This window comes from Trichoderma gamsii (assembly GCF_001481775.2).
Source record: "Trichoderma gamsii strain T6085 chromosome Unknown Scaffold_23.2, whole genome shotgun sequence".
Classification (NCBI taxonomy): domain Eukaryota; kingdom Fungi; phylum Ascomycota; class Sordariomycetes; order Hypocreales; family Hypocreaceae; genus Trichoderma; species Trichoderma gamsii.
In genome coordinates this window covers 556,899-571,436 of record NW_020171360.1, presented here as the reverse complement: position 1 = coordinate 571,436, position 14,538 = coordinate 556,899, and the positions used below count along the sequence as shown (strand labels likewise).

The 14,538-nt window shown below is 45.6% G+C and overlaps 3 protein-coding genes across 3 annotated transcripts; all 3 read left to right on the top strand.

Annotated features, from left to right (window-relative positions):
• Positions 1 to 4,301: 4,301 nt before the first annotated feature.
• On the top strand, positions 4,302 to 6,622 carry TGAM01_v206816 (alcohol oxidase; the record flags this gene model as incomplete). The annotated part of the gene is made up of 6 exons (XM_018806806.1): positions 4,302 to 4,399; positions 4,451 to 5,388; positions 5,469 to 5,691; positions 5,749 to 5,965; positions 6,019 to 6,428; positions 6,484 to 6,622. The coding sequence occupies 6 exons, from the start codon at positions 4,302 to 4,304 to the stop codon at positions 6,620 to 6,622; spliced, it is 2,025 nt and encodes a 674-aa protein (XP_018659896.1).
• A 2,450-nt stretch (positions 6,623 to 9,072) lies between these two features.
• On the top strand, positions 9,073 to 10,328 carry TGAM01_v206815 (glycosylhydrolase family 18-1; the record flags this gene model as incomplete). Its single annotated transcript, XM_018806807.1, has 2 exons — positions 9,073 to 9,178; positions 9,256 to 10,328. 2 exons carry the CDS (start codon positions 9,073 to 9,075, stop codon positions 10,326 to 10,328), a joined length of 1,179 nt encoding a protein of 392 aa, XP_018659897.1.
• Positions 10,329 to 12,712: 2,384 nt separating this feature from the next.
• Positions 12,713 to 14,538, top strand: TGAM01_v206814 (hypothetical protein; the record flags this gene model as incomplete). Its single annotated transcript, XM_018806808.1, has 5 exons — positions 12,713 to 12,888; positions 12,943 to 13,202; positions 13,262 to 13,598; positions 13,659 to 13,880; positions 13,944 to 14,538. 5 exons carry the CDS (start codon positions 12,713 to 12,715, stop codon positions 14,536 to 14,538), a joined length of 1,590 nt encoding a protein of 529 aa, XP_018659898.1.

Sequence of the window (14,538 nt, the reverse complement as noted above, 5' to 3'; positions counted from 1 at the left end):
AGCCCCGTATTCCTCATCGCTTGTGAGCACGAGCCAATCTAATCTACGGAGTGGTAAGAAGCGCTCCACTTCTACTCCTAACCGAACGGCAAGGCGCGGCGCCTGAAGACACAGCGTGCTAGGGGTTGCCGGTAGTAATAGAAAGCTGAGCTGAGTCGCGCATATGAGTGGGCATCTGTACATTGGATAAAGACTGTGAAAATAAAACAGACTGTTTATTATCTTTCGTTTATTTGGTCAACTGTGCACCATATTGTTTCTCTTTAGCAAGAAAGAAAAGAAAAAGAAAAAGGTATTGCTTCATTGGGCACAGCGGTGGTTACCTCTAGTCACCACAACTGCCTCGATTAAGACTACAGCTTCTGACAGTTGCGTCACCTATCCTGCACTTTTGTACGTTTTCGATGCGTTCTATTTGAGAAGCGCGAAGCGATAGCTGTCAGCTGCTTAGTTTTAGATCGAGTGTTTTTATGTGAGTTGAGAACAAGGTATTTGACCTTGACAACCAGCTTGCTTTAGCGTTCAAGCTTTATTAATAGGTATCTGCTGAAACAGGAAAATGCTCGTTCCAATCAGCACTCGGCATCATGACCGTTGAGAGTCATGAGTGGGACCGAAAGCTACTTTGCAGTCGCTCACATCGGATGTGTGGATACCAACGGAAAAGTTGCATAGCCCAGTAGCTTCTCCGCAACTGGGCTATTTCTCTCTTCTATTAGCCATATATACGAGGGCAACATCCAGGGGCTGGGGAGTTAGATCGCTTTACCGGCCATACTCTCTATACCAGTCGGATCGCATTCTACCGTCTAATGTTTCATTTTGCAATAGAATCAATAAATACGCTACCAAAGTAGGGTCGCTTTTTAATTTACCATATTGGCATACTTGTACATCACCCCACGTAAGATCTGGTTCTGCGGTATCCGTATACGCGCACAATGAAGCGAACAAGTTGGTGTTACAGGATATCGTGATTTCGTGTAATCACTAGAGACTTCTATGTTCATTCGACTTACTTTATCTGGAATTTACACACGGACATCTGTTTCAGAATGTATAAATCATATCTTTCGGGAAACCATTCTCCCGAAGATTGCAAAGGCATAGGTAGACTGGTACCTAAGCTGAGCCATGTTTACACAGGCTGCTGGGATAAATAACTACTTCGTTGCGGAGGTATTAGTTTAATAAGCACTTTCCAATACTTGTTTTTGGAATAAATCCAGCAATGAGAGTATATATCTGCGGCCTACATAATCCTGTACCGATTGCTTGGCTGTACGATACATATCATGCAGGCAACGATCAGGGATTCTCGGATATGTGCCCCTAAACTTAGCTTAGAACAGTATTCTTTTGCGGATTTACGGAAGAGGGAAATCTTACTTTAATTTTTCCATGCGTTTTCAATGTAAGCAGTTACGGAGAAGAGACTTCGAGTTCTATTCTCTATATGTGAAATAATCTATGATGACATCAACTTAGTAGCACTTGATGTAAAAGTAGAATACGACGATTTATGTATTTCCCACACATTATGATTCCAGACCGTCGCCATGCTGAGGCATGCTACTCACAGACGATCAACGATGAGCTTCATCTTCCTATAAATAGGGCCATTAAGGAACATACACTTCATGCATAAGTACCTATGTCTGACATGTGAACCAAAGCGGTAGATGGGGGCTATGCATCCAGGGTTGAAGCAGCAATTGATGGAAATAGAATCATCCACACTACAACCCAATGCATGGTTTCTGCAACTGCGGAGATTTACTACTCAGCAATATTAGTAATAACCAACTTAGCCCCCATTCACGGGGGCCATTTCCGAACGCTAGAGCATGCTCGCAAGGACTGCAAAGCAGGCGCTAAACTGAGTGAGACAAAGAGGATGAGGAATCACAGAGTAAGGCTAGCGCTACATGTCGAGCTCCATATATTGATCAACGCCTGGCGATTTGAAGACCATGCCTTGGGGATAAAACACTGCCGGTCTGCTGCTATAAACATACGATAGACCGGTATGTGACTTGTTCACCCAGTGCATGCTTCGTCGCGCGCAAATTCACCCACGAAAGTCTTGCTTTATACTTTGATTATTATGATGGTTATCACCTGGGAACTCTTTTGATTGACGCCCTTTTTACTTTGTTGATAGAGCTCTATGGTGACAGACGTTTGAGAACTGAAAACTGCCAACGACGGATTACCTGCATGACTGCTACCAACAAAGCCTTAGTGAAAGGTGAGCGAACTAATGATAATGAGTAAGTACATTTGTTGTTCAAGGGAAACAGCTCCTCCAACCATGACTGGATTTCTGTACGTATATAACAAATGGAAGAATTAGACGATGCTATCAAAAGTAGTAAATATACACCAGCAGCTTCGTCTATGGATAAATTGTGTAGATGAGTACCATGTGCCAGAAACTGTCTAGGGTTCGCATATGGGCTAGAGTCATTGCGATTTAGCCGCAAATTGAATCCCTCTTCCTCCAACACTGATTGAAGCAGAAACTTGCCACCCAGGATTCGTTATTTCGTCCATTGAGCTTGAATAATATTCCCACGCATTTATTAGCGTCAATAATCAATCGACGTCCTTCTCTCTGGAAACTGTATCGTAGATGAGCTACAGCCTTCTTTGATAGTACCTTGCACTCATACTTGTATGCATTTCTGTTCCAGCACAGCTCTACCAACTACTGGGCAAATGTGTGTGTGCACTAATACCGTTGCGGAACAGTAGATCGTAGCAACAGCTTTCCTGAAGGACTAAAGGAAAGCCTAACATTGGACGAGCCCTTTGAAGCGTAGATTGTTGTTCAATTATGGCTTATACTACGGCGTATCGATACCGCGGTGGAAGCATTCACCTTATCACACTGCGGGATTCTTCTGCGTCTCAACCACACACTGGGGGGATAGCCCGGGAATAATATGCCCCTCTTAGCCCTTGAACAAGGTTGTCTGGCAATCTGGGTATTTTAGCTGCCGACAGTCCGTTTTCTGTCAATCTTCTACCCAGCTACTAGCAAAGAATGCATCATATACAATTTTCAGCTGGTATTTCTTTTGGCTACTTACAGGATACTCATATTCCTGGCATGTGTACAGCGAGAAACTTTCAATCGGATGAACTTGGTTGCACATAACGTAGTAGAAGTCAGTGGGATGAAAATGATTGGGCCAGTGTGCGTTGGTATGCTCGGGGTAGTTCATCGTGTCCAAGCGGGGGAGAGCCAGTCCTTTGCATCTGGTTTTGTAATCCGTGATACTATTTGTATCAGCTATTCCGTATTTCGAACACAATGAAACACAAGAACTGCCATAGCATAGCCAACCCCTCACCGGCAATTGCCGTCTCGTCTCAAGAAGGCCAAATAATACGTCACGTACCGAGATAACTACGCTTACACTCTGATGATGAATATACCTTTCCCCCGCACTTGACGCAAGAAGAACGCAACCTGGGGATATAAACTCATGAGGGGCTTTATCTCCACAATCAGCGCTTGGTGAGAATCCGGGGTGCATGAACCCTACAGTAGCTGTGATTTGCTCGGGTGTGATTGAGCACCTGGAGATGCGGAGAGAGGTCGTCTAATATTTCATCCGTGCCTGCCGCAACTATTCTCAATCAGTCAATGTTAGCCATGGAATAGGATCCATATTCGACATATCACTAATCCACCAATACAGGTTTAATTATTCGGGATAATGTTTGTTATAAGACAAGTTATTGGTATTCTTTCAAGCTGACTATACGTAGTAAGAAGCTTAGAAGCATGGAAGATGAACTTTCCGATATTTGAGTAAGAGAGAGTATGGCAACTTTTTTAAATTAAGATAGAACAATGTAGACGTGTAAAATTATATCACTACTAATGTCACACTTAAATCCTCCTACGGCCATCTCAACACCAGGCACTGCATATCACCCCGCAAGTCTTGGCTATGCAACCCGGAAAGCTGCACACCAACTTGCTTTACGCCTGTTCATTGGATGCTGCAGCGAGTCTGGACGGGTGAATGGAACGTTGGTGATTCGTGGCACAAAATGCAATTGGTGGTCGTATCTTTTTTGTGAGGGGATACGCATGATGGTTCGGCTCTTCGGACAAGTGAGACCACCGATTTCCAGAGTCTTAAGGCGCTGGCCACAATCAGCGATGACATGCGTGTTCCCAGAGATCTATTTAAGACAAGAGGTCCGCCACTGACTTCACACGATAGTTGGAGCAACTTTATTACATCTGAGTTAGGCTTTCAGAGTGAAGCCGAGCCACAAAGATGACAACGCAGTACTCAGGGTATGGCAGTTCGCTGCCTGAGGAGTTCGATATCATTGTGGCAGGAGGTGGAAGTTGTGGATGTGTAGTCGCGGGCAGGTAAGTGGTTGACCCTATTCGCATCATAAACGGTGGTCCTAACTATAACAGGCTGGCCAATTTAGATCACAATCTCAAGGTTCTTTTGATTGAGGCTGGGGAAAGTAACCTCAACAATCCCTGGGTTTTCCGTCCCGGCATATATCCGCGAAACATGAAGCTGGACTCAAAGACAGCCTCCTTCTACGAGTCTCGTCCGTCTAAATGGCTTGCTGGTCGCAAAGCCGTTGTACCTTGTGCTCATATTCTGGGAGGTGGCTCATCAATTAATTTCATGATGTACACCCGCGCCTCAGCCTCCGACTATGACGACTTTCAAGCCAAAGGCTGGACGACCCAGGAACTATTGCCGCTCATGAAGAAGCATGAGACGTATCAAAGAGCAAGTCAAAATAGAGACATTCACGGTTTTGAAGGCCCCATCAAGGTGTCCTTCGGAAACTACACGTATCCAATTAAAGACGACTTCCTTCGAGCTGCAGAATCGCAAGGCATCCCTGTCGTTGACGATCTCCAAGATCTAGTCACTGGCCACGGCGCCGAGCATTGGCTCAAGTGGATCAATCGCGATACGGGACGGCGAAGCGATAGTGCACATGCATATATCCACGCCACTCGGGCGGCTCACTCCAACTTATATCTAGCCTGCAACACAAAGGTTGACAAAGTAATCATCGAGAATGGACGAGCTGTCGGTGTGCAAACTGTCCCAACCAAGCCTCTTGGGGGCCAGCCGCAAACTCGTATATTCCGCGCTCGCAAGCAGATCGTCGTATCGGGTGGAACACTGTCTTCTCCACTAATTCTCCAGAGATCGGGTATTGGCGATCCAGCCAAGCTCAAGAACGTAGGCGTCAAGTGCTTGGTTGACCTCCCTGGAGTGGGGCTGAACTTCCAGGATCACTACTTGACTTTCTCGGTCTTTAGAGCCAAGCCCGATGTCGAAACCTTTGACGACTTTGTCCGAGGGGACCCTGAAGTACAGAGACGTGAGTACATGTACAATTATATGTCAATCTTTGACAAACCTGAGATAATTCACTTGCTTATTGACAATCATCTGATATAGGTGTTTTTGATGAGTGGCATCTGAAAGGAACTGGACCTCTCGCAACCAACGGCATCGATGCGGGTGTAAAGATTCGCCCTACGGAGCAAGAGTTGAAAGAATTCGAAAGCTGGCCAACTCCCCACTTCAAAGATGGCTGGGCAAGCTACTTCAAAGACAAACCGGATAAGCCAGTGATGCACTACAGCGTCATATCAGGCTGGTTCGGCGACCATATGTTGATGTAAGATAAAAAGTGCTCGGAATCGAGAGATCTATCCGCCGCTGACAATGATTCAAGGCCAAACGGAAAATTCTTCACCATGTTCCATTTCTTGGAATACCCATTCTCTAGGGGTAGTACCCATATCAAGAGTGCTGACCCGTATGATTCTCCAGACTTTGACTGTGGTTTCATGAATGACGAGCGCGACATGGTACCCATGGTATGGGGATACATTAAATCCAGGGAAACGGCAAGGAGAATGGATGCCTATGCAGGAGAGGTGGAGAATATGGTTCGTACAGCCTTCTTGAGTTTTGTAACTCTGGTGTTTCTAACGCTTTGTAGCACCCATTCTTTGACTACGACTCGCCTGCAAGAGCTCATGATATGGACCTAGCCACAACCAAGGCCTATGCGCTTCCTGGAAACCTGTCCGCAGGCATTGGCCACGGAAGTTGGTCCTCTCCTCTTCCAGGGGCCGACACCATGGCTGGTGCCAACATTCTGAGTTCAAACAAGGTTAACACTCGCCAAGAGCTTAAATATGGCTCTCAAGACATAAAGGCCATTGAAGAGTGGGTCAAACGCCATGTGGAGAGTACTTGGCATAGTCTGGGCACTTGCTCAATGGCTCCGAAGGAGGGTAACAGCATCGTGAGGCACGGTGTGCTTGATGAGCGGCTGAACGTACACGGCGTCAAAGGCCTCAAGGTTGCTGATCTCAGTATTTGCCCCGACAACGTGGGCTGTAACACGTGAGTCTCTTCTATCTCTTTTCTGCTGCTATGCAGTGAACTAAGTACGGTATAGGTATTCAACCGCTCTGTTGATCGGAGAAAAGGCAGCTATGCTGGTAGCAGAGGACTTGGGCTACTCTGGCGAGGCATTGGAGATGAAGGTGCCGTCTTATCATGCCCCTGGAGAGCTAGCGTTGAAATATCGGCTATGAGTAAACAGAAAGTTATCCCCATCCTTCAGCTAACCGCTGAATTTAGCCGCGAGCTGGTATTATACGTCAGATTGCTTACTGTCTTTTGTTATTTTCCAACTACTACCCAATATGTATTTGCTTTTTTGTGTATTTTCGCGTCTAAATTGTCTACACGCAATAGTATTTTCAAGGTCTATTGTGGCAGGGCTCTTGTGATAAGTGTGTGCTTGAGTATAATTGAGGCGATAGCTGCCCTGGTTGCCTTTCTTTGTGGAGTAGAATTGGCGGATATGCGAAGAGATACTTATCTGGAGGAGAGCGCTGTATTCAACCGCACTGTAAAAGCACAAAAAAGGGAATAACTGTTTATAAGCTCTGTTGTACGTCGTAAAACAGCTTACTGTAAAGGATTAGTCACCTGCTCTCTAGTAGGCAGGGTTGTAAAATTAGTTTTTCGTTTTTCGTTTTTCGTTTCGTTACTAAGATTAATTGTAGTTTTTAGTTACTAAAAACGAATTTAGTTTCGTTTTTAGTAACGAAAATAAATTCGTTTTTATATAGGGAAAATTAGTAACGAAACGAATTTCGTTTTCAATATGTAAATAAATTAGTAACGAAACGAAATTCGTTTCGTTACTAATTTGTTTTTCGTTACTAATTTTCTTTATATATATGATTAAGGCTTAAATAAGAAAAATAAATTATATACTAAATTAAAAATATACTATTTATTTATTATTATTTATTATATATTATTTATTTTAATTTAAATTAATTAAATTAATAGCTTTTTTTTTCTTATTTTAGTTTTTCGTTTTTAGTAACTAATTCACTAATAAAAAACGAAAGCTATATAAAAAACGAAAAACGAAAAACGAAATTAGTTTCGTTACTAATTGAAAAGAATAAAATTAGTTTCGTTACTAATACATTCGTTTTTAGTAACGAATTTAGTAACGAATTTACAACCCTGCTAGTAGGTAGGTAGTAGTACTCAAAAATGCTGGGTTACCCTATTCTTAGGATGGAATAGCTAGATCAGATGCAAACACTATTTGTTGAATCTGTGAAAATACAGCCAGTAGCATATTTGAGGTGATGATGCGCTAGAAATGAGCAAGTCAGCATCATGAGTAAGTAATTCTGTCGTTGTAGGTGTAACGTCGTGCGTTCTCATTATAAATTCCTCAAACATAAGTAGATGGACGCTTCATTTAACCGCTCTACTCTTGTAGTTGCCAATAGTGTCTATGGCGATATGGGGATGCCTAATCTTCTATAGAGGAGCATCTAGTCGGGCAACATATCTGATATCTTCTCTACTGTAGCAATTCATGTAGACTCAAATTGCTAACGCGGCTGATATCGCGTCGCGTGACTGGCCGTTGCTGTCGCTGGCCCACTTTCTCAGCCGACCCATCGTAGCATCTCTGAGTCCCTGCCTACCGCATGGTTTTCAGTGTCGTGAACTTCAACTTGAAGGCGTTAATAGTACACCGGTGCCGTCTTAACCGAGATTACAGAGCAAAAACACCGCCACGTGCGGGAACAAACCGCATGTTATGCTATTGCCGCCGGACAGGCTCTATCACCAATGCGGAAGCTCTAGAAGTCGGAGCTGACAAAATGGGCTAGATTCTAAACAGTCTGGGGAAGCTGCAAAGATTACTGCCGGGCACTGGAAAGAAGCATTAACGTGTACGTGGATACTACCTAGTCCTTAAACACTCTTAAGAGAAATGGCCTTGGAGTGTCTTTAGGATAGGAAACACATTCGACTCTATAGTGGAAAGGGGCTTTGGCTCATTTATATACACCTAGATATATACTAACAACTCGCCCTTAACAGCTAACAAGCTAACCACGCATATTACTTTATGCGGCTGTTGAAAGAAATTACATTTTATTGGGAGTGAGACGGTTCCTGCATATGCACCGATTTTTAGCTGTCGAAAAGCGCGCGATTGGAGACCTCTAACCGCTTTTGTACTCTCAACCTTCCCGATTAGACAAGAGATATCCTCACCCTGGCTTGAATGGAGCATAACGTTGCATCAATCTGATGCTAGTAATCGCTGATATTGCCTTACAATCCATATAATCAGGAGTGCGTGTGGATTTCGCTATCGTTATCACTAGTATACAGAAAGCGTGGTAATGTTTCGGTCCTTGAAGCTCTCCGCCTGTTCATGTAACCATGTCAGCCTGTCAACATCAGATTATATCTCACTTAGCAGAGCACCTACCTTAATTTCCTTGGACTAAATCAGCATAATGTTACATGTGTAAGATCTGATTCTAGCTTCCCTATCGGATTGGCTGGCTTTTGGCTCTGGAAATTTGCTGGCGGCTGTCGATCTGGGTGATATAAAGATGTGATCTGCTCTCTCGTTTCCCTAATTCATCATCAGCCACACAACTACCTCCGATCCTCTAGGCCGTTTCTTTCCTCTAGATCGACGATCACAATGCCTTCTCTATACCTCACTTCCGCTCTTGGGCTGCTGTCCCTCCTCCCCGTTGCACTGGCCGGCTGGAACCCGAACGCAAAGGACAATGTCGTCGTATACTGGGGTGAGTTTACTATAAACTGTAAAAGGTGTTGAAGACAGTTGGCTGCGACTCAGAAACTAACGAGCATAAACTTCTAGGACAAAACTCAGGCAGCATTGGCCAGAACAGGCTGTCTTACTACTGCGAAAATGCCCCTGATATTGATGTTATCAACCTGTCTTTCCTTGTTGGCATCACAGACCTTAACCTGAACTTTGCCAATGTCGGCAACAACTGTACATCCTTTGCCCAGGACCCCAACCTGCTTGACTGCCCCCAGGTTGCGGCAGATATTGTCGAGTGCCAGCAAACATATGGAAAGACCATCATGATGAGCTTGTTTGGCTCGACTTATACCGAGAGTGGTTTCAGCTCCTCGTCAGCTGCAGTTTCCGCCGCCCAGGAAATTTGGGCCATGTTTGGACCCGTCCAGAGCGGCAACAGCACCCCCCGACCTTTCGGTAACGCTGTGGTCGATGGCTTCGACTTTGATCTTGAAGACCCGATCGAAAACAACATGGAGCCCTTCGCCGCAGAGCTGCGGTCTCTCACAACCGCTGCTACCTCAAAGACCTTTTATATGTCGGCTGCTCCTCAGTGCGTGTACCCTGACGCGTCTGACGAATCCTTCCTCCAGGGAGAGGTCGCGTTTGACTGGATGAACATTCAGTTCTACAACAACGGCTGTGGTGTTTCTGGCTACCCTTCACAGTTCAACTACGCAACTTGGGACAACTGGGCCAAGACCGTCAGTGCTAACAAAAACGTTAAGCTGCTCGTCGGTACTCCGGCCAGTGTCCATGCCGTAAACTTTGCTCAATACTTCCCCACCAACGATCAAGTCGCTGGAGCCATCTCAACTTCCAAGGCTTACGATACCTTTGCTGGTGTGATGCTGTGGGATATGGCTCAGCTCTTTGGAAACCCTGGATATCTGGACATGATCGTGGCGGACCTGGGTGGTGCTTCCTCCCCTCCTCCCGCTTCCACTACCTTGGCTACCGTTACCCGCTCCTCCACTGCCAGCTCTGGATCTACTCCTCCTCCCTCCTCTGGCGGCAGTGTTCCTCAGTGGGGCCAATGCGGTGGTGAGGGATACACTGGACCAACACAATGCCAGTCTCCCTTCACTTGCGTTGTTTCGAGCCAGTGGTGGTCATCTTGCCAGTAAAAGGCTACTTGACCGAGATAGAGCTCTATACCTCAGCAGCTCTTGGTTCCTGAAAATAGGGAGCAGGCTTTTCTCTCCCAGCTTGTACATATTTTCTTCCTTCTAGTATATATTTGGATCCTGTAAATAGATCTCTTAGTTCTTCATGTATATATGACTACCAAAATTGAACAGTATTTGTTTCCAAAGTCCGATTCATCTATTTCTGTGCCTGCGGAGGGTTCAAACTACTCATATTAAGCCACATGTATTCATCACTTCATATAACTAGCATTTGTCTATGAGAAGGCGAGTTTTTCCATGCTAGATAAATCTACATTGACCAAGATAATTGTGCTACCTGAGGCTGACTTAAGGGTTGGCAACTTTAATACTATTCCCAATGTAAGAACGAGCATCGCTCGACGACTCATAGCCGGAACTATTCAGCTATACACGTGAGGAACTTGGCCTCAAGACATTGAACTCAAACGCGCGAGAGTAAGTACTGCCATTCGGATCTCTCAACTGGTGCTAATTTCGTGGTTGGCATTGCCAAGATGATACTTTATTACAATTCTGGTCTCATGAAACTTCTGTCTTTGCAAATATTGTATATATAGTCATGATGGAAGCCCCTCTACCTGGTTTCGGTGCTCCTAATCTTTTTTGCGTATGCTGCTTGAACGGAGACGTATTAGAGACATCTAAAGGGATTACAGATGTTCTATACTACTTTCGCATGATGTAAAGATTGTTATTTGCAGTGAATAAATTTCGCCTGTTATATGACTTCTTTGATAGACTCTGAGATGTTCTTTATATTCATATTGGTCATGGCTACATCGTGCCGAGCGTCTTAATCGGCAAAGCAGCTGGGAGGCATGGTTTAATAATCTGCAAAACGCCAGATGAAGTTTTCGAGCTTTTGTGGTACTTGATTCCCGTGAGAATATGGGTAGACTTTATAAGTAACTAAGCTGATGCCTCATACTCGCATCGCATTCTCTTGTAAACTTGTAATGTGAAGTCAAGACAGATCAATGTTCAAATTGGCCAGGACATAAGTCACCACAGTTCTCTCGCTTAACCCGCATCAGATTTGCAACGCTCAGACAATGACGTACACCAGATTCGAGTTTGAAATCAGCAATCATTTATTTCGCATCGATACGCAAGCTGTCATGGAGCGCTGCGCTGCAAAATTTACCGCGAAACCTTCATAACCGTAGTGGTTGTTCAGACATATATAGCAGTCCGATCTCTGAGATCGCGTGAATGGATTTCCCCCACTTGGCTGAAAAGCTCGGATATCGCCAGCAGTTGCGCCAGAATTGTTAACGAGCACATCATGGGGCCAAAGCTCTAGTCTAGGATCAACGAGCCAATCCGTGGCCAAAACACCTTGCTGCTCGCGTGCATGGGTCTATGCTGACATGTAGATACGGCGTATAGGTAACTGTCGCAAGCAATATTTTACATATCCAAGCGATGATATGTACTGTATTGCGAATGCGTCTTGACGTTTGTTTGTAGGTTTCCAAATCGCCAACTTACGCATCGGCAACATCCTGCCGCTCGAGAGCTGGCAGTCAGCCAATCCGCATTTTCTCCATCCATTGAACAGAACCGATGCGTAGCTAGGAAGCTAAAGCATCATCCATTACTAGCTGGTTTAGGGAAGTACCTCGCGATCAGTCTCACTGGTCAGCAATGCTCGGGCCGTAGTCTTGACCGTACTATGCTTCCAAAGCAGTTCGAAATCGAAGCTTGCCAGATATGAACTACAAATACACTTTTTTGTATGGAGATCGTAGTCAATGGCAACAAACCTGAACAAAATCGTCAAAGAAACGCAAAAACTGCCTTACTGTTTGCCACGACAACTCCTTGCATTGAAACCGGCTTCTGCCGTCCACCCAACAGCATGGCGCAAGAGCTAGTAATTGTACCCGGGCGATCATACTAACTGCCTTTGGAAGTAGAAGCCTCAAAGTCAACGAAAAAATGCGTAATGGATACACAATTGTTTTATCTTGGCGTTCAGGTACCGCTCGTAGAAAAGTGGCAGTTCCAACTGCCCCAGTCCAAACAAGATTCAAATCGATAACTTGGGTTACATCGACAGGATTTGCTCTATGAGAATGGCTAGTCACTATTGAGGGAGTGGGACAATCGCCGCAAAACGACCGCTCTGATGTCCAGGCAGCGCTCGATAACGATCACGCAATCTGACCGCTGTTGGTGTGCAACCACACCTTCTCGGCAGGTCCGTGAGACACTATGACCGTAAGGCAGGGAGGGTTGTTTTGTTTATGATGCGACGTCTGCGACCATCATTTTGTCTTTTTGCTGGAGGATACATTTCTCTTCTTCAGTAGCTGGCCCAGGGACCGTACAACAACATGGCCACCAGCGACTCTCCAGCGCATTCGAAAAACGAAGCGGTATTCGGGTCAAACGAGAATGACACGCGGTACGAAGCCGAGTTCAAGGAGGAAGTGGGAGGATTGACCTTCGACCAGTATCTTGCAGGAGGACTTGGTCGACATCTGGGCATATTCAGCACCACCTCGCTGATGTAGGAGTTTCCGCCTCTCCTAGAGACTCTACACGATGGCTAATACCGCTTTAGTATCGGACGAATCATCGGCACTGGCATTTTCTCTACCCCCTCGTCAATCATCAATGGCGTTGGATCTCTGGGCGCCTCCATGTTCCTATGGGTTCTGGGACTATTGCTCTCGATTTCGGGCCTTTGCGTCTGGCTTGAATTCGCCTGTATGATCCCCCGAAGCGGCGGCGAGAAAGTGTACCTCGAAGCAGCGTATCGCCGGCCAAAGATGCTCATAACCACGGTTTTTGCTGTTCAAGCTATCGCCCTCGGCTTTACTGGTGAGTCTATACTTTGAGAAAGCGAGACAGTGAGAACATAGTCTAAGTTTGTGCCATAGCTTCTGGTTGTATCGTTTTTGCATCCAATATTTTAGTAGCGGCCAACCACACTGTTACGGAATGGGCAGAGCGAGGTATTGCCATTGGAGTCATCGTTTCGGTTACCCTGATTCATACATTTATTCCGAAACTTGGAGTACACGGAATGAACTTTTTCACCATTTTGAAACTTGTTCTTCTGTTATTCATTGTGATAACGGGATGGGTTGTTCTCGGCGGAGGCGTTTCACGAGTTCCGGATCCTCACGCAAGCTTTCGCGATGCATTTGCTGGCTCTGCCAAGTCCGGAAACCCGTATGCAACAGCACTTTTCAAAGTCTTGAACTCGTTCGCAGGGTAAATACCATATTCTGATTCGACTAGAGCAGCGGTTTTCATACTGACATGCTTCTTTAGGTGGTCCAATGCCATGTATGTGCTCAACGAGGTGAAAGATCCCGTTCGCACTATTAAGATTGCTGGTCCCCTGGGTCTCTCGACATGTGGCGTTTTGTACATTCTTGCAAACGTTGCTTACTTTTCTGCGGCGACACCGAAAGAGATTGCGGCGAGCGGAACCACAGTTGCTTCATTCTTTATGGGAAAAGTGTTTGGAACTTCCGCTCAGAGAGCGCTCAGGTGAGTCGCGGACACACTATCCTCGCATTCGTCAAACGTATAGTTCCGCTAACAGTTCCCCAGTGTCCTTGTAGCTCTCTCTGCATACGGCAATGTGCTGACAGTAACATTTGCCCAATCTCGCGTCAACCAGGAACTTGCGAAAGAAGGAGTTATTCCCCTTCCACGATTTTGGGCCTCATCATGGCCGTTCGGCTCGCCAAGCGCTGGCTTGATTCTGCATTTCATCCCCTCTTTCATCGTCATCGTTGCCATCCCGTTTGGAGACGCTTACAGTTTTATCCTCGACGTTGAGGGGTACCCAGGGGCTGTTATCAACTTCCTTGTCGTTGCAGGATTGTTCTATCTCCGCTGGAAAGAGCCAAATGCGCCGCGTCCTTTCAAAGTATGGCTGCCTGTTGCCGTGTTTTTCATGGCAGGACAGGCATTCCAGCTTGTGGCTCCATTCTTGAGACCACCTGGCGGCAAAGGTGACACCAGTCTCCCATATTGGCTGTACGCAGTCGTGGGTATCTCGGTTTTGGCGGCGTCCGTTGTATACTGGCTTGTATGGTGGGTATTGATGCCTAAGCTTGGAGGGTTTACATGGGAGCCGCGAAATGAGCCTCTCAAGGATGGGACAAATGTCATTGTATATCATCGCAGATCGAAGAAATGA